Source organism: Erythrolamprus reginae, chromosome 3 (assembly GCF_031021105.1).
Source record: "Erythrolamprus reginae isolate rEryReg1 chromosome 3, rEryReg1.hap1, whole genome shotgun sequence".
NCBI classification, from domain to species: domain Eukaryota; kingdom Metazoa; phylum Chordata; class Lepidosauria; order Squamata; family Dipsadidae; genus Erythrolamprus; species Erythrolamprus reginae.
This window is the reverse complement of record NC_091952.1, coordinates 19,169,155-19,189,175: the sequence shown is the minus strand read 5'-3', so window position 1 is coordinate 19,189,175 and position 20,021 is coordinate 19,169,155. Positions and strand designations below refer to the sequence as shown.

General features: G+C 42.3%; 1 protein-coding gene across 1 annotated transcript in view; it reads left to right on the top strand.

Annotated features, from left to right (window-relative positions):
• Positions 1-20,021, top strand: part of RBM38 (RNA binding motif protein 38) — a 79,291-nt gene that overhangs the window by 13,868 nt on the left and 45,402 nt on the right. Inside the window, exons 2-3 of the mRNA XM_070744567.1 lie at positions 2,823-2,946; positions 15,585-15,639. Coding sequence (XP_070600668.1) covers positions 2,823-2,946; positions 15,585-15,639 — 179 coding nt within the window. The remainder of the gene's footprint in view (positions 1-2,822; positions 2,947-15,584; positions 15,640-20,021) is intronic.

Genomic DNA, 20,021 nt, shown 5'->3' with positions numbered 1-20,021 from the left:
AGTTCAAGTCTACAAGTCTTAAAGTTGGGAGTTCAAGTCTACAAGTCTTAAAGTTGGGAGTTGAAGTCTACAAGTCTTAAAGTTGGGAGTTAAAGTCTACAAGTTTTAAAGTTGGGAGTTAAAGTCTACAAGTTTTAAAGTTGGGAATTAAACTACAAGTCTTGAAGGTGGGAGTTCAAGTCTGCAACTCTTAAAAGTTGCCAAAGTTGGAGCCTTCTGGATTTTGGTGTGTTCTGCAAAGAGTGTCAGTTTGCTAAGAATTCAAAAAGGAGCATTCCTCCCCCGCATCCCACAAGCCTTCTTAAAAGATGCTGGGGATTGTAGCTAAAGGCTTTTCATACAGTCCACCCCCTTCCCTTGTTCTGATTGTTTTCTTAAAACTCCTGACAAAAGAAAGGGGGAAAAAAAGATTGCAAAGAGGAAATCTGTTGTTAAGAGCAACAGCAGGTGAGGCTCAGTTTCCTGACCAGCAAATGAACTCTTACCTCACCCCATGCAACTGTAAAGTTCCAACGAATAAAAGTTTCGCTTTCTTGTCCTGCTGGGGGAACTTGTGTCTCGGAATGAATAATGAAGCAATTTGCTGTTCCTCAGACCTACCCAGTGGAGGATACTTAATCTAGTACAGTCAGGGAGGGATGTGTGCTCTGAGTGAAGGTGGTGCCGTGGATATTGCCTACCTTGGATGAAGGTGGTACCGTGGATATTGCCTACCTGGACTTCAGCAAAGCCTTTGATACGGTTCCACATAAAGAGCTGATAGATAAATTAGTGAAGATTGGACTTAATCCCTGGATAGTTCAATGGATTTGCAGCTGGCTGAAGCGTAGACATTAGAAAGTTATTGTTAATGGCGAGTATTCTGAGCAGGGACAGGTTACAAGCGGTGTGCCACAAGGGTCTGTTCTGGGTCCTATTCTTTTTAATATGTTTGTGAGTGACATAGGGGAAGGTTTGGTAGGGAAGGTTTGCCTATTTGCCGATGACTCTAAAGTGTGTAATAGGGTTGATATTCCTGGAGGCGTCTATAATAGGGTAAATGATTTAGCTTTACTAGATAAATGGTCAAAGCAATGGAAACTGCAGTTTAATGTTTCCAAATGTAAAATAATGCACTTGGGGAAAAGGAATCCTCAATCTGAGTATTGTATTGGCAGTTCTGTGTTAGCGACAACTTCAGAAGAAAAGGATTTAGGGGTAGTGATTTCAGACAGTCTCAAAATGGGTGAACAGTGCAGTCAGGCGGTAGGGAAAGCAAGCAGGATACTTGGCTGCATAGCTAGAGGTATAACAAGCAGGAAGAGGGAGATTATGATCCCGCTATATAGAGTGCTGGTGAGACCACATTTGGAATACTGTGTTCAGTTCTGGAGACCTCACCTACAAAAAGATATTGACAAAATTGAACGGGTCCAAAAACGGGCTGCACGAATGGTGGAAGGTCTTAAGCATAAAACGTATCAGGAAAGACTTAATGAACTCAATGTGTATAGTCTGGAGGACAGAAGGAAAAGGGGGGGGACATTTGAAACATTTAAATATGTTAAAGGGTTAAATAAGGTCCAGGAGGGAAGTGTTTTTAATAGGAAAGTGAACACAAGAACAAGGGGACACAATCTGAAGTTAGTTGGGGGAAAGATCAAAAGCAACATGAGAAAATATTATTTTACTGAAAGAGTAGTAGATCCTTGGAACAAACTTCCAGCAGACGTGGTTGGTAAATCCACAGTAACTGAATTTAAACATGCCTGGAATAAACAGATATCCATCCTAAGATAAAATACAGAAAATAGTATAAGGGCAGACTAGATGGATCATGAGGTCTTTTTCTGCCGTCAGACTTCTGAGTGTTGACTCCTAGTGACTTCCTGGACTACTATTCTTGGCAAGATTTTTAGCAACACTGTTCTGTCGGACTCTCTGGTAGACTTCTCCCAAAAATTCACAGCTAGAAATTTCAGACACACACACGTTTGAAAATTCAAAACAACGTTTGTAATGAAAATTCACTTAAACTAAGCCCTCTTTTGGTATAGCAGAGAGCACTCGTCTCCAAACAAACTGGTAATTTGTACAAGTCCCTTATCAGTTCTGCGATACTTAGCTTGCAGCTGTGAGGCAATTCACAGTCCTTCTTCTTTCACAAAGTGAAACACACTTTGCTCTGGTTTAGTTTCAAAGTGGAGAAAAATCAGCACACAAAAGGTCAAAGTCAGTAAAGCAGTCACGAAACACAACGATCAGATAATCCTCCACAATGGCCAAAACCACAGGCTGCTATTTATAGCAGCCTCAATAATTACCACAGCCCCACCCAACCACAGGTGGCCTCATTTTCTTTGATAATAATCTCTCAGTTGTTGTTGCCTATGCATCGCTCTTCGCATGCGTAGCTATATCATTAACTCTTGTTCTGAATCCAAGGAGGAGCTAGATAATTGATCTCTTTCTGAGCTGTCTGCCACACTCTCCTCCTCCCTGCCACTCATGTCTTCTTGGTCAGAGGAGCCTTCATCAGCAGATTCCATCGGGGGCAAAACAGGCCTGCAACATCCACAGTCCTTGGGGCAGGAGCTGGGCCAGAGCTAACCACAACAAACACCATGCTAACACTGTAAAAAAAATGTAAATTTTACATTTATCTAACGTAAAACCGGTTATGCTTTTAATTTTAAGGTTGCTTTTCCTGCACCTTGTTTTTCATTGTTGCATATATTATGCCTGTCGGGTCCATTTGGGGTGAAGTTGCGCTACGCATTTCTAAAACAAAATCTGTGCCTGGTCTGCATTTCTACAAAGGGAAATTGTCTGCTTCTTTCCAGGTCACCATGACTGACAGAGCTGCAGCTGAAAGAGCCTGTAAAGATCCCAATCCCATCATTGATGGGCGGAAAGCAAACGTCAACCTCGCCTATCTGGGAGCAAAGCCAAGGAGTATTCAAACTGGTGAGGCCAATAGCTCTTCTCTTAACGTCATTTAAGTTATTTCATCTTCCAGGCCAGCGTTTCTCAACCTTGGCAATTTCAAAGTGGGTGAACGTCAACTCCCAGAATTCCCCATCTTAACGCCTGCCAAAGTTGAGAAACACTGTTTTATATGGACTTCAGTATAGATAATCCAGTACAGAGCTCTAACCCTCTTTTTTCAAGAAGCAACTCTGCTTTCTGAGGGTTTTTTTTCTTTTGAAGACCTTTCACTTCTCATCCAATAAGCTTCTTCAGTTCTGACTTGGATGGTGGGGAATGGAAGGATTTATATTCCTTGCAGACAGCTTGGTCATTTGCACTCTTTTAGAGAATTGTTGAGGCCACTTGGGGGTTTATCTGTGTCCTCGGGGTCCCGTCAACTAAACAATGCCACTTGGCGGGACCCAGGAGAAGAGCCTTCTCTGTGGCGGCCCCGGCCCTCTGGAACCAACTCCCCCCCAGAGATTAGAATTGCCCCCACCCTCCTTGTCTTTCATAAGCTACTTAAAACCCACCTCTGCCGCCAGGCATGGGGGAATTAAGACTTTTTTCTCCCCCTAGGCCGTTACAACTGTAAACATGGTGTGTTTGTATGTATGTTTGGTTTTTATATATTAAGGGGTTTTAATTTGCTTTTAGTATTGGATTTTATTGTATATTGTTCATGATTGTTGTTAGCCGCCCCGAGTTTTCAGAGAGGGGTGGCATATAAATCCAATAAACTTGAACTTGATCACCTGAGTGATGCAAATGGATGTGAAGCCTTTTTCGAACGGCTGAAAGGACTCTGATGTAGATTGGAGATAGATGATGTCGTATCTCTTCCCCTTTGTTGAGAAGGGGCCCTTCAGTTTTATTACACTCTCATGCATTCAAGTAAATCCTGCAGTCTTTGTTTTCTGTTGTCAAGCTTGGCGTATCCAAAGCCACAAACGGTCTCCCTTGGCTATCAGTGGAGGTGCTATTATGCAGGTGCACTGCAGCAGAAGCCCCAATAAATAGCCACAGATTAGGTTCAGACATTGCACTAAGCCAGTGTTTCCCAAACTTTTGATATATGTATAACCAGTAATGGGCAACCAAAATTTTTACTGCCACACTGTGGGTGTGGCTTATTTATTTATTTATTTATTTATTTATTTATTGATTGATTGATTGGATTTGTATGCCGCCCCTCTCCGCAGACTCGGGGCGGCTAACAACAGTAATAAAACAGCATATAATATAGCTCTCTACATGGGGCTACCTTTGAAAAGTGTTCGGAAACTTCAGATCGTGCAAAATGCAGCTGCGAGAGCAGTCATGGGCCTACCTAGGTATGCCCATGTTTCACCATCACTCCGCAGTCTGCATTGGCTGCCGATCAATTTCCGGTCACAATTCAAAGTGTTGGTTATGACCTTTAAAGCCCTTCATGGCATCGGACCAGAATATCTCCGAGACCGCCTCCTGCCGCACGAATCCCAGCGACCGATTAGGTCCCACAGAGTTGGCCTTCTCCGGGTCCTGTCAACTAAACAATGTCGGTTGGCGGGCCCCAGGGGAAGAGCCTTCTCTGTGGCGGCACCGGCCCTCTGGAACCAACTCCCCCCGGAGATTAGAACTGCCCCTACTCTTCCTGCCTTCCGTAAACTCCTTAAAACCCACCTTTGCCGTCAGGCATGGGGGAACTGAAACATCTCCCCCTGGGCACGTTTAATTTATGCATGGTATGTCTGTGTGTGTGTCTGTTAGCATATGGGGTTTTTTAAATATTTAAATATTTTAAATTTGTCTGATTGCTTATGATTTGTTTCTACATGTTGTGAGCCGCCCCGAGTCTTCGGAGAGGGGCGGCATACAAATCTAAGTAATAAATAAAAAATAAATAAATATAATTTATACTCATACTGTCAACTGCGCATACGAGGGAAATAGGTTGCGTGCCCCTCCCTGATCCATGGAAAAATTGCCTTCCGCAATGCCAGTCCCTGGTGCCATAAAGGTTGGGGGTTGCTACACTAAATCGTTATGGAGTTTCCCTGTTTTCTGGCCTAGCTTTATTGATTTCTTCAAATATTTATAACCTGCCATTCTGTGTAAGAAGTTTTAAAGTGATGTACCATGGGATTCAAAATGCAACCTCTTATCTACAACCGTAATTTGCACAACGCGGTTGAAAAGTGTATCACTTTGTATGAAACAGAACACTGGATTATTCAATAAGCCAAACCAAACTGGAGGTGGAGGGACTGAAGGAATGTTGTTGGGTGGCGGGAGCACATTTCACTGTGCACTGTTTTGTGTTGTGTATATTCTTTATATTACAAAAATCAATAAAAATGTATTTTTTTAAAAAAGGATTATTCAATATGGTAAATGATTTAGCTTTTCTAGATAAATGGTCAAAGCAATGGAAACTGCAGTTTAATGTTTCCAAATGTAAAATAATGCACTTGGGGAAAAGGAATCCACAATCTGTGTATTGTATTGGCAGTTTTGTGTTAGCAAAAACTTCAGAAGAGAAGGATTTAGGGGTAGTGATTTCTGACAGTCTCAAAATGGGTGAACAGTGCAGTCAGGCGGTAGGGAAGCTAGAGGTATAACAAGCAGGAAGAGGGAGATTGTGATCCCACTGTGTAGAGCGCTGATGAAATCCCATTTGGAATGCTGTGTTCAGTTCTGGAGACCTCACCTACAAAAAGATATTGACAAAATTGAACGGGTCCAAAGACGAGCTACAAGAATGGTGGAAGGTCTTAAGCATAAAACGTATCAGGAAAGACTTAATGAACTCAATCTGTATAGTCTGGAGGACAGAAGGAAAAGGGGGGACATGATCGAAACATTTAAATATGTTAAAGGGTTAATTAACGTCCAGGAGGTAAGTGTTTTTAATAGGAAAGTGAACCCAAGAACAAGGGGACACAATCTGAAGTTAGGTGGGGGAAAGATCAAAAGCAACATGAGAAAATATTATTTTACTGAAAGAGTAGTAGATCCTTGGAACAAACTTCCAGCAGACGTGGTTGATAAATCCACAGTAAGTTAAACATGCCTGGGCTAAACATATATCCATCCTAAGATAAAATACAGAAAATAGTATAAGGGCAGACTAGATGGACCATGAGGTCTTTTTCTGCCATCAGTCTTCTATGTTTCTATGTTTCAATAAGCATGTTTAATCATCTCGGTTTAGCTTTGTGCATTACTGACTGGGTTTACATACCATCCTAAGCCATTTTTTAATAATCCAGAGAAGCTGGAGCTACATATGTACATATATACCTATTGCACTGTTCCTTTAGGGAAGTGATGGCTAACCTTTTCTGGCCCAGTGCCCAAATGCATGCCCGTGCCCACAAAATGCAACATGCATGTGACACTATGCCCCATGCATGTGCCCCACCCCTGTGAATGCGTGCACAATCCTCTCCGCATGCGCCCCGCCCCTGCACACGTGCGGCAGAGACCCAAAAACCAGCTGGCCAGTGGGAAATTGTGCGCACCTGTTCAGTGGAGCTGAACTTAGCCGACCACTCTCATGCCCATTTCTGGCATGTGTGCCATAGGTTCTCCATCATGGCTTTAGGGGATAAGTAACATTATTCCTGCCATGGGAAAAAGAGTAATATGTAATAAACAACAGAAATTAAAGATAAAAATAAAATAAAAAGTAACTAAATCTAAATTACACCTTTATATGTTTCTATTCTTGCAAGCCATCCTTACATCCATCACACCTATATATTGATTCAAACATTCTCTTTTGTTCCTCAAATGCCTCACTTCTATGTTTTTGAGAATCGCATCAGATCCATCCGATCACACAACTTTCTCCAACTTCCCTTTCATCTTGACTCATTAATTCTTCGTAGGTTTGTTTTGGATAAATTGGATTCTTATGCATTTTTCCTGCAATAGAAACATAGAAGTCTGATGGCAGAAAAAGAGCTCATGGTCCATCTAGTTTGCTCTTATACTATTTTCTGTATTTTATCTTAGGATGGATATGTGTTTATCCCAGGCATGTTTAAATTCAGTTACTGTGGACTTACCAACCACGTCTGCTGGAAGTTTGTTCCAAGGATCTACTACTCTTTCAGTAAAATAATATTTTCTCATGTTGCTTTTGATCTTTCCCCCAACTAACTTCAGATTGTGTCCCCTTGTTCTTGTGTTCACTTTCCTATTAAAAACACTTCCCTCCTGGACCTTATTTAACCCTTTAACATATTTAAATGTTTCAATCATGTCCCCCCTTTTCCTTCTGTCCTCCAGACTATACAGATTGAGTTCATGAAGTCTTTCCTGATACATTTTATCTTAAGACCTTCCACCATTCTTGTAGCCCGTCTTCGGATCCGTTCAATTTTGTCAATATCTTTTTGTAGGTGAGGTCTCCAGAACTGAACACAGTACTCCAAATGTGGTCTCACCAGCGCTCTATATAAGGGGATCACAATCTCCCTCTTCCTGCTTGTTATACCTCTAGCTATGCAGCCAAGCATCCTACTTGCTTTCCCTACTGCCTGACTGCACTGTTCACCCATTTTGAGACTATCAGAAATCACTACCCCTAAATCCTTTTTAGTGCCACATTTCATGTCCTTCACGATAGGACACATTGCAACAGTAAGTTGGATTGTAAGGTAGACTATAAGTGAGAGATTCTAGCTTGCATAATTTAATGAGCGTGCTAGGGATGAAACCAAGCATTGTTTTCACTTGTGCAACTAGCACTTGTTCGCCTTCCAGTGTCACTGGGTTGAGATGTGCAGTTGTAGAGATTAAGTTTAAATAAAATATTTAGCAAAATCAACATGCACTGTCCTTACTGTTAGTAGGGAATGCCGCCTGTTGTAAGGAATGAAGCTGGTACGGCTTGAAAAACATTTCTCAGATGATAAACATAAGATCAGGAGCCTCCCAGGCCATCAAGAGAACAGCACGTATCTTTTGAGTTAGAAAGTTTGAAGTGAAAAGTTTAGAATTTTAATCTTGGAGCATAAGATTTATACATATATATGGACTTCTGAGTCTTGAAGTAGACATATCTTTTGTTTATGTGCGACTTTGTTCTTGGAGAAAAAAGAAAGCTAATTCAGTCAAATCATACTTTCTGCTAGGTAAGTTGTTACCTGAATAAAGTGTACCGTATTTTTCAGAGTATAAGATGCACTGGGATATAAGATGCACCTTTTGGGGGAGGAAAATAAGGAAATAAATCTACCTATCAGGTATTCATCTTAACTTCCTTACTCCTTACTTCAGCATATTATTTTATCTCCTGGTTAGGGCTGAAAAAGCTTTTTTCAGAGGAAGTAGGAATGAAAATAAGCCTGCAAAGACTTAGGGCTTGAAAAAACATTCTTTGGAGGGAATAGGAAGCACCTAGTTAGGGCTGGAGAAAAAAGCTACATTCGGAGTATAAGACACACCCAAATTTTCAGCTTCTTTTAGAAAGGAAAAAAGTGTGTCTTATACTCTGAAAAATACGATAATCGATCTGGAGAGCTGAGTTTTATAGATGAGCCTGGCATGAAGTTTAACAGACATGGGACAGAAACATAGAAACATAGAAACATAGAAGTCTGACGGCAGAAAAAGACCTCCTGGTCCATCTAGTCTGCCCTTATACTATTTTCTGTATTTTATCTTAGGATGGATATATGTTTATCCCAGGCATGTTTAAATTCAGTTACTGTGGATTTATCTACCACGTCTGCTGGAAGTTTGTTCCAAGGATCTACTACTCTTTCAGTAAAATAATATTTTCTCATGTTGCTTTTGATCTTTCCCCCAACTAACTTCAGATTGTGTCCCCTTGTTCTTGTGTTCACTTTCCTATTAAAAACACTTCCCTCCTGGACCTTATTTAACCCTTTAATATATTTAAATGTTTCGATCATGTCCCCCCTTTTCCTTCTGTCCTCCAGACTATACAGATTGAGTTCATTAAGTCTTTCCTGATACGTTTTATGCTTAAGACCTTCCACCATTCTTGTAGCCCGTCTTTGGACCCGTTCAATTTTGTCAATATCTTTTTGTAGGTGAGGTCTCCAGAACTGAACACAGTATTCCAAATGTGGTCTCACCAGCATTCTATATAGTGGGATCATAATCTCCCTCTTCCTGCTTGTTATACCTCTAGCTATGCAGCCAAGCATCCTATTTGCTTTCCCTACCGCCTGACTGCACTGTTCACCCATTTTGAGACTGTCAGAAATCACTACCCCTAAATCCTTTTCTTTTGAAGTATTTGCCAACACTGAACTGCCAATACAATACTCAGATTGAGGATTCCTTTTCCCCAAGTGCATTATTTTACATTTGGAAACATTAAACTGCAGTTTCCATTGCTTAGACCATTTATCTAGTAAAGCTAAATCATTTACCATATTACAGACGCCTCCAGGAATATCAACCCTATTGCACACTTTAGAGTCATCGGCAAATAGGCAAACCTTCCCTACCAAACCTTCCCCTATGTCACTCACAAACATATTAAAAAGAATAGGACCCAGAACAGACCCTTGTGGCACACCGCTTGTAACCTGACTCTGCTCAGAATACTCGCCATTAACAATAACTCTCTGATGTCTACGCTTCAGCCAGCTGCAAATCCATTGAACTATCCAGGGATTAAGTCCAATCTTCACTAATTTATCTATCAGCTCTTTATGTGGAACCGTATCAAAGGCTTTGCTGAAGTCCAGGTAGGCAATATCCACGGCACCACCTTCATCCAACACCTTTGTGACATAGTCAAAGAAATCAATGAGATTAGTCTGACATGATTTGCCTTCAGTAAAGCCATGAGGAATGAATAAGGCTGCTAACTTAGTACATATCTTTTTCTCTGTTGCATTAACAAGTATTACATGGAAGCTCATTTGACCAAAATTATGATGGGGAATGGAAGAACAAAGTTCACAAAACCAACACCTGGAATTTATACCTAAACAGCAAAGCTAGGCAACCTTTTGTAGCAGTTGACCAAGAGACAGATGGTTTTTCATTCTTGTGCAAACTTTATCCTCTTTTCTCCCCCTTAATCATAATTGGTCATCCCATCCAAAATGGACACATTTGAAGGAAAGCAGGAATTGGAATTATCACATCATCCTCATGATCTCATCAATTTGATGCTTTAAAATTACTCTCCTTTAGATAAAGTTTTCTTGCTAAGCATAAGCAAACATTTCACATAAAATTTATCTCTGTGTTTTAATTAAAAACTAGCTGTTTCAGGTGTGACACAAAACTGTTTTTTGAGCCCTTTTGACATGCGTCAGGATCTACTGTTCTGAGTATGAAACTCTCTGGCAAACTTGAAATATTTCCAAAATACTTGAAAGGGCTGTTTTGTGCTCAAAACAGGGTACAGTGATCCCCCGGTTATTGCGTCCCCGACCATTGCGAACAGGGTAATTTGCGATTTTTGAACCCGGAAGTCAAAACACCATCTGCGCATGCGTGCCCTTTTTTCTATGGGCACGCATGCGTAGATGGCGCCGGGCAGATCAGCTGCTGGGCGGCTTCCCTGGGTCTTCCCCCTCTTGCTGGCGGGAGGGCGAAGCCCCCCCCAGCACCCGCTCGCCCGCCCTTCGCCCTTCGCCCGGGAAGTTCGCCAGGAGTCAGCGGAGAACGGCGCGCCTGCTTTAAAACGATCGGAGCTTTCCAATGAGTCCCGAAGACAAACGTCAAACTTCCGCGTTTGTCTTCGGGACTGATTGGAAAGCCGCGCGGGTGTTTTAAAACGTCGCCGCCGACATGGGGGGCTTACTAGCACCCCCCCAAACCCGGGTTGGGGGTTCGGGGGGGTGCTAGCGAGCCCCCCATGTCGGCGGTGACGTTTTAAAACAGCCGCGCCGCCCCCAATCTTCGGCTCCTCGCTAGCGCTGCAGAAGTTAAAAACACCATCTGCACATGCGCAGATGGTGTTTTTACTTCCGCAGCGCTACTTCACGAAAACCCGCTCGTTGCGGGGGGTCCTGGAACGGAACCATCGCAACGAGCGGGGGATCACTGTATTTTGAATTTGGGAGAGTTCGGTTTGCAATGCTTTGCCCATCCTTCATTTGCTGTTCAAGAGAAATTGAAAACCTGGCAAAATTCCATTGAGATGCATATTTTAAAATATGCATGTATACAGTGATCCCTCGTTTTTCGCAGGGGATGCGTTCCAAGACCACCCGTGAAAAACGAATTTCCGTGAAGTAGAGGAAAGGTTTTTTTTTAAATGTATTTAACGAGTATTTGGACTTTTAAAACTCACCCTTTGCATTAAACAGTCATTCTATAATGTTTCTCAGCTGGAACTGCATGTGATATCCTACCAGTTTCTTTAATACAGTACAGTAGTACTGTAGAAGAATTTTATGAATTTTTAATGGATTTAAAAATTTTAAAGGATTTAAGCCCCCTTTGAAAACCCGTGAAATAGCGAATCCACGAAAGATGAACCGTGAAGTAGCGAGGGATTACTGTCATTGATTTTCCACAACTTGCAGAGTTAGTGTGCAAATTTGAACTGGTGAGAACATGTCATAAGTTCTTTCATGTCACAAGCACTTTCACAAAATGGCAGCCACAATGAGTGAAACCAATAACCTATCACTCGTTTCTTGGAGGGCAAGTTGTCTGGATTGCTTCCACCAACTTATGTAATTTCCCAGAATCCTCTGCACCACTTCCTCTTCCATCTTCTTTCTCCTGGTGGGGAGAGCAGGCACACTTCCAAAGAGAAGACAGCCTAAAAGTCCTGTCAGTGTATTTTCCAACAAAGCTTCGGAGCCCAGGAACATTCCTGGAAGTGATGGTAATGCTAGAGTTGGCACTTGGCTTTGATGCATGTTACCTTTCCACTTAATTTCTTAAAATTAAAACAAGCTTACCTTTGATTTCCCCCCCACTAGTAGATGAACACACTTCCTAGCACAATTTTGGGCTGCAACCAAGCTACCATTTAAATTTCTTGGAATGCTGCTTGAGGAGTGGGAACTTATTTGGGCACTGGTCCAAAATTGAGAAAATACCTAATTTGACTCAGCTGGCATTCATTTATTTAAAGTCCAATCGTGTATTACATTTAAAAAAGAGTCAAGTAATTACAAGAATGAAATACTGTACAAGTAAAATAAACTCATTTCCGGAAAGACCAGAGACCATGCAAAAAGTGCACCCCATTCTCGTGTGGTCTCTGCAACCTCCAAAAATTGTATTGAGAGCCTGGCGTGATTCTGAAAACAATTGTTGGGTGTTGGGGAATGCCGGTGTGTCACCCAAAACAATATGGTGTTTCAGGGGGGAAGTGTTTTTAATAGGGAAGTGAGCACAAGGGGACACAATCTGAGGTTAGTTGGGGAAACGTAAGCAACGTAAGAAAATATTATTTTACTGAAAGAGTAGTAGATGCTTGGAACAAACTTCCAGAAGACGTGGTTGGTAAATCCACAGTAACTGAATCTAAACATGCCTGGGATAAACATAGATCCATCCTAAGGTAAAATATAGGAAATAGTATAAGGGCGGACTAGATGGACCATGAGGTCTTTTTCTACCGTCAGTCTTCTATGTTTCTGTCTTTGACACACGTGTCCAGGCGAGGGTTCCACTTATTGGCCGCTACCAATATGGCCTCCGCGATCGTCGAGGGTGTGTGTACGCCCGTCGGTGTGAGATTTCACTTCTGCACATGTGCAGCAAGTGAAATCCCGCGCGAGGATGAGATTTCACTGATTTTCACCAATTTTGCTTCTTTTGCAGAAGCAAAAAAAAACCCGCCGAAAATCGGCGAAATCTCATGCACGAGAGCAGTCTCGCACAATATTTTGCATGTGCAGAAGTGAAATCTCACATGTGCACGCATCAAGGCACATGGAACCCCAATCCCAGCCACACTGGCTGCAATTACTGCACATGTCATAGATTCACCATCACTGGCCTAGCATCATTAAGGTGAGAACCCACCGGCACCAGTAGGGGGAATTGAAGGAAGTGGGTATGTTTAACCTCAAGACTGCAAGGGGATTACATTCTTCAAATATCACTGCTACACAGAAGAACATTAGAACTTTTTGGGTTGTTTCGGATGCAGGACACAGAATAATAAATTTAAATTACAGAGGTATCAACCGAAGGCTAGAAACATCTTTCTTGGAGAAAGTGCAGTGAACCCAGAGAAGTGCTGACCTTTTCTTTGTTGGTGTGAACTAGAAGGAGTTTTGTAGATTCAATAACCCATCCTCTTCCAACTCTTGTGTTTCTATGTCCCCTAGGGCAGTATTTCCCAACCTTGGCAACTGGCTGGGGAATTCTGGGAGTTGAAGTCCAAATATCTTCATGTTGCCAAGGTTGGGAAACACTGCCCTAGGGTATATGCAGCTATTTTACTACTTCATTAATAAAAAGTTCCCTCCTATGTAGAATGCTAAATTGTGATGTTCATGAAAACAAGAAGATGGCTGGAAATTTCAAAATGAGGGGAAAGATAGAATTTCGCACAATGCAGATGGGAATCAGCAACAGAGCCCTGTACTTCAATTTAGATTCTGTTTCCTCAGTTTCTAGCATTGTGTAAGACAGTGTTTCCCAACCTTGGCAACTTGAAGATATTTGGACTTCAACTCCCAGAATCCCCCAGCCAGTGAATGCTGGCTGGGGAATTCTGGGAGTTGAAGTCCAGATATCTTCAAGTTGCCAAGGTTGGGAAACACTGGTGTAAGACATGGAATAGAAACTGCAAATATGTAAGCTGAAGATCTCAATTGTTTTTTTAAAAAAAGAAAAACAGAAAATATATTCAAGTATATTTTAGAGTGTGTGATACATTTGAATACATAGCTGCAATTTTACAATATGCATTAAAACTAAATGTATTATAAAATGAAAGAAATTGCTGCATAAGGATGAAAATGATTTCAATCTGTATACAGTTGAAAAACTACTGCCAAATACTTTCAAATTAGGAAGGAGTGGTTTTGTATAAATCAGGTTCATGTCAGTGCTGCATTTATCTATCAAAAAACCCAGTCATTTAATCTGAATAATACTCTGTTCTGCACAATTTCTCCTTCAATCGTCTTCTTAAAAAATGTACAGGAAAAAAATAACATTAGGCAGATTTTGAATATGGTTTTCTGCAATACATGGATTTTTCTACAAAGCATAACCAGCTTTTCTCATGGTATACATTAGTTAAACCTGATTACTATGCTGAATTAAATTATTTTTGTTGGTATGCACAATTTATAGAACTATGAATGGAGTTCAGACATAGTAAATACTTAAGAAAAACCTAATTAAAATTGATGCTTATAAAGCTTAGGCTGTGATTTAAGTACATCTCCACACTATTTCACGATATTTTTGAAACTTTCTTTGCCAAAAATAAAAAAGATTGAAGAGACCCTATTTGAGTTAAAACACTTCACGAGTTCATACTGCAGTTATTTTTAAATGTGTATTACTATTGCTTCCAGAAGGTGTATCACAAGGAAACAAAGATGTAAATATAATACAATCTCAAGGTGAACATTAAGAGAATTTAATTTAATCACAGTATAAATAAATAAATAAATAAATAAATAAATAAATAAACTGGAGGCACTTGATTAGAAAGCAATAACAGATGGAAATATGAACATCATCTAGATATTTGGGAAGGATTGATCAACTGCAGTTCCATTATTCTACTCAAGTCATGTTCTGTAAGAGAGGATGGAAAGTTTTAAAGAAATGGAAGACATAAAATATTATTAGACATATTTCTAGAACAGTCCAAAACAGCTCCGTGCATACTAACAATTAAACATGTGAAAGTGATAAGATGTCTATTGTAGATAATGTAAGATAACCTTACATTATCTACAATAGACCTCTCCCCTTTTCTAAGAGGTCTGTAAGGGGCGTGCATAAATGCACCTTTGTGCCTACCATTCCTGTCCTAATGTCTTTTTCTTTTCTATCTCTACTTTATACTTATTTATTATTATTATTTATTATTTATTGGATTTGTATGCCGCCCCTCTCCCGGAGACTCGGGGCGGCTAACAGCAATAATAAGACAGCGTACAATAATAATCCAATAATAAAAACGATTAAAAACCCATTAATACAAAAACCAAACATACATACAGACATACCATGCATAAAATTGTAAAGGCCTAGGGGGAAAGAGCATCTCCATTCCCCCATGCCTGGCGGCAGAGGTGGGTTTTAAGTAGCTTACGAAAGGCAAGGAGGGTGGGGGCAATTCTAATCTCTGGGGGGAGTTGGTTCCAGAGGGCCGGGGCCGCCACAGAGAATCCCACCAAGCGGCATTGTTTAGTTGACGGGACCCGGAGAAGATCCACTCTGGGACCTAACTGGTCGCTGGGATTCGTGCAGCAGAAGGCGGTCCCTGAGATAATCTGGTCCGGTGCCATGAAGGGCTTTATAGGTCATAACCAACACTTTGAATTGTGACTGGAAACTGATTATATTATGTTAAACATACTACAATACAATACTATATTTGTATGACAAATAAATAAATAAATAAATAAAATAAATATGGTTGGGTTACACTCTGTTAAAGAAGCCACCAAGTTGTATGATTTAGTTTAACTTTGCTTCAATCATTTTTTCCCTAGGTTTTGCCTTAGGGGTGCAGCAGTTACATCCAGCTCTTATTCAAAGACCCTATGGGTAAGTGGAATTTTTCTTTTTAATTGTTTTAACAACCAATCTGGTTATGAATTCATAAAGCATCAAAGAAAGAGGAAACAAGCTCTCGGTTACAAAACTTACGATAGTATGGCTACAGCAACTCGAACAAGAATTCCTGGTCCTCACTTAGTATACGAAGCAAACTTTTGGAAAACTTGCTTGGATTGGGTGATTTGTTTGTTTGCTCATTGTTCATTCGATTTGTATGGCTGCCTATCTCACAGACCGCGAATAATCTTAAAATACATTAAAAATAAATTTTCTTGCTGATAGAGCTCAAGGATTCTATTTCTATTTCTCTGGTCCTCTTCATTATGTCCCAGAATTGTTACGGTAACAGATCGTCTGTAAACATGTTCCACGATCTCCACTTTTGCTAAATTGAATTCCTTTACTTCGAGAGTGTAGATGTAGATGAAACAGAACAGTACATTGTACCCTATCCTGGGAAGCAGAGCAGCTAGATTCATATATATTTTTTAATTTAATCAAATTTATGGGTCTTAGTTCAGGGTAACAGTATTCATATACAGTGGTACCTCGGTTCTCGACCACAATTCGTTCCAGAAGTGTGGTCGAGAACTGATTTGGTCGAGTACCGAATTAATTTATCCCAGAGGAAATAATGGAAATGGGTTTAATTGGTTTCCAGCCCCTATTTCCTTTATTTCCTATGGGATAAAGATCTGAGGTCTAAGCACTCCAACCTGTAGTAAGGGTGGGGGCAGCTGCAATACCGGCAGTTTCGGGGGGGGGGGCTCCTTTCCTCAGTGGTTTGTCTTCTTCCCTTTAAGCAGTTACACCAACTTTCTCCTTCCCGGCGGTGGCGACGGTGGTGGTGGCGGCTTTCCTTAGAGCAGCAGCAGCGCTGGGAACGTGACATGAGAAAGGGAAGCCGCTGATGTTCCCGGCGCTGCTGCTGCTCGAAGGAAAGCCGCCGCCGCCGTCGGGAAGGAGAAAGTTGGTGTAGCTGCTTAAAGGGAAGAAGATGAACCACTGAGGAAAGGAGCCCCGCCCCCCCGAAACTGCCGGTATTGCAGCCGTCCCCACCCTTCCTACATCCTTCCGCTCCAAGCGGTAGGAACGGTGGGGGCAGCTGCAATACTGGCAGTTTCGGGGGGGGGGCTCCTTTCCTCAGTGGTTCGTCTTGTAGTTGTAGGCAGCTACACCAACTTTCTCCTTCCCGCCGAGGGCGGCAGAGGCTTTCCTTCAAGCAGCAGCAGCGCCGGGAACATCACATGAGAAAGGGAAGCCGCTGACGTTCCCGGCGCTGCTGCTGCTCGAAGGAAAGCCTCTGCCGCCATTGGGAAGGAGAAAGTTGGTGTAGCTGCTTAAAGGGAACAAGACGAACCACTGAGGAAAGGAGGCCCCCCGAAACTGCCGGTATTGCAGCCGCACCCCCCTTCCTACAGCTTGGAGCACGACTGGGGGGCTGTTTAGTGGGCGGCCAGGATGGGCGTGTCGGATTCCGACTCCCATTCCTTCTCACCCCGTCCCCTCATTTCAGATAATAAACAAAATTTTCTGTGGCTGTTCGGTATCCAAATTTTTGTTCAGATACCAAAGCAAATTTTTGTCGAAAATTTTGTTCGGTATCCGAAATGTACGAGAACCGAAGCGTTCGAGTACCGAGGTACCACTGTATTCATTATGCTGTGATCAAATGGGATTGAGTGGCCTTAAAAAATATTGAAAGTTAGACCATGATATTAAGCTCTCATGTGTTTTGTTATTTATTTAGATAGAATGAATGTACAATATATAACCAGTAGTTATATATTGACTTATGCTTAAGATTTAATGAGTTGTGTGTACCCATTCGGTTTTCCCATAATGCTTTCCACATGACGAGTCTAAGATTGGGTTTGATCTGAGCCTAAAGTCATAGTTTAATTATTGTTTATTTGAATGAATCACGGTTGACTAGATTTATAGAGGAAAAAATAAATAAACCCATTCCCGTTATGGCTTAACTTTTAATGCCTACATATCTCATGCAAAATGATTGCACTCACATCAAGCACTAACCGTTAATGTGGCATGCTCTACTTTAGACTAACATGCTATATCCTCCCAAAGTGAAAATCCTAATCGATTGAAGTTTTTTTCAGCCAACTCATGGCTTAGCCAGTGGTTCCCAAAGTGGGCGGTACCACCTCTTTGGGGGCGATGGGATGCCTTAAGGGGGCAGTATGAGGCAAGGGGGGGCAGGGGAGCGCTAAGAGGGGTCAGGGAAGTGGCAGGTGGTTTGCTGGTCCTATCCCCATGCCGCCGCCCATGTTCACCCAATTACCTGCTCTCAGCTTTTTCCGCCACTCTTTTCCTGTCTCCTTGAGAAACTGAGAAGTAGGGTCCCAATTTATTTATTTATTTATTATTTATTTATTTTATTTTATTTATTGGATTTGTATGCCACCCCTCTCCGTAGACTCGGGGCGGCTAACAACAATGATAAAAACAGCATGTAACAATCCAATCCAATACTAAAATAACTAAAAAAAACCTTATTATAAAAACCAAACATACATATAGACATACCATGCATAAAATTGTAAAGGCCTAGGGGGAAAGAATATCTCAGTTCCCTCATGCCTGACGGCAGAGGTGGGTTTTAAGAAGTTTACGAAAGGCGAGGAGGGTGGGGGCAATTCTAATCTCTGGGGGAGTTGGTTCCAAAGGGCCGGGGCCACCACAGAGAAGGCTCTTCCCCTGGGGTCCCGCCAAATGACATTGTTTAGTCGACGGGACCTGGAGAAGGCCCACTCTGTGGGACCTAACTGGTCGCTGGGATTCGTGCAGCAGATTGGGCATCAAAGCTTGGGTACCCTCAATCCTGCCCCCTCGACTAGTTATATATGCCTGTTGCCGGGCTTTGTGGAAGCGGGCGCAGGCTGCTGGTTACGTTAAAAATCCACTGCAGAGGAGCTCTTAACATTGCACAGAAAACAGACGGGGACAACTCCCTCCCCTTCCCAGTGCTACTGTCACTCATGGGGTTGTGGACAGTGAATGGAAGGACCCCCCCTTCGGCTGGAGCCTTGGCTGAGGGAGCTCTTTATTGCTGGCAGTCTAAGCATCTAGGGCAGTGATGGCGAACTTGTGCCACAGGTGGTGGTACGCAGAGCCATATCTGCTGGCACACGATCTGTTGCTCTAGCTCAGCTCCAACGTGCATGTGTGTGCTGGCCAGCTGATTTTTGGCTCACACAGAGGTTCTGTGAGGGCGTTTTTGGCTTCCAGAAAGCCTCCAGGGGGATGGGGGAGGGCGTTTTTTACTCTTCCCCGGCTCCAGGGAAGCCAGGAGGTTGAAACACGAGCCTACTAGACACACCAGAAGTTGGGGAAAGGCCATTTCCAGCCTCCAGAAGGCCCCCAGGGGACAACGAAACTGTTTTTGCCCTTCCCAGGCATTGAATTATGGGTGTGGGCACTCGTGCATGTGCAACAGCACATGTGCACGCTCTTTCGGCACCTGAGGAAGAAAAGGCTCGCCATCACTGATCCAGGGCATGCGTGCGGAGGACGTGCGAACTCGTGCATTGGAACATCTGTCTTATCTCTGGAATTGAAACCGTCCTTTATATCCATGATGGGTGAACCTATGGCAAGTGTGCCACAGGTGGCAGGCGGAGCCATATCTGAGGGCACATGAGGCTTTGCCCTATGTCAGCTCCAGCTCATATGTGTGTGCTAGCTGATTTTCAGCCTTCTGGAGGGTTGGAGGAGGCTTTTTTCACCCTCCACAGGCTTCAGAAAAGCTTCCAGAGCCTATAGATGGCAAAAAATGACCTAGTGGGCCTACCGGAAGTTAAGAAATGAACTTCTGGTTGGGCTGTTGGGCTGTTTTTCACCTTCCCAGGTTTCAGGCGGCTTTCCTGAAGCCTGTGGATAGCGAAAAACGGCTCAACGGGCCTACTGGAAGTCCGGAGGCTTCAGTGAGGCCTGTGTGAATCACTGCATTATATGAGGGTCGCCCAGAAAGTAATGCACTACATTTTTTTTTCTCAGCCTACAGTAATGGAATGAATGCAAAACTTTAGATATCCCTTATTTGAATTGTCAGGAGTGTGTGTGTAAATTTTGAGTTTCTTCAGACAGATAGTGTAGTTGCAGGAGTGTTTAAAAAGTGTGGCGTCTGTGAGTGATGTACGTTACAAATAGCATGTCGTCATTGAATTTCTCACTGCAGAGAAAGAAACTGTTGGGAACATTCACAAACGTTTGTTCCACTTGTTTGGGCCATTAAAGGATGCCATTCGCGGAAGACATTTTGAAGATGACAAAGAGGTGATTTGCACAGTGCAGAAATGGCCTTGTGACCAGAACAAGGAGTGGTACCGACAGAGCATACACACCCTTGT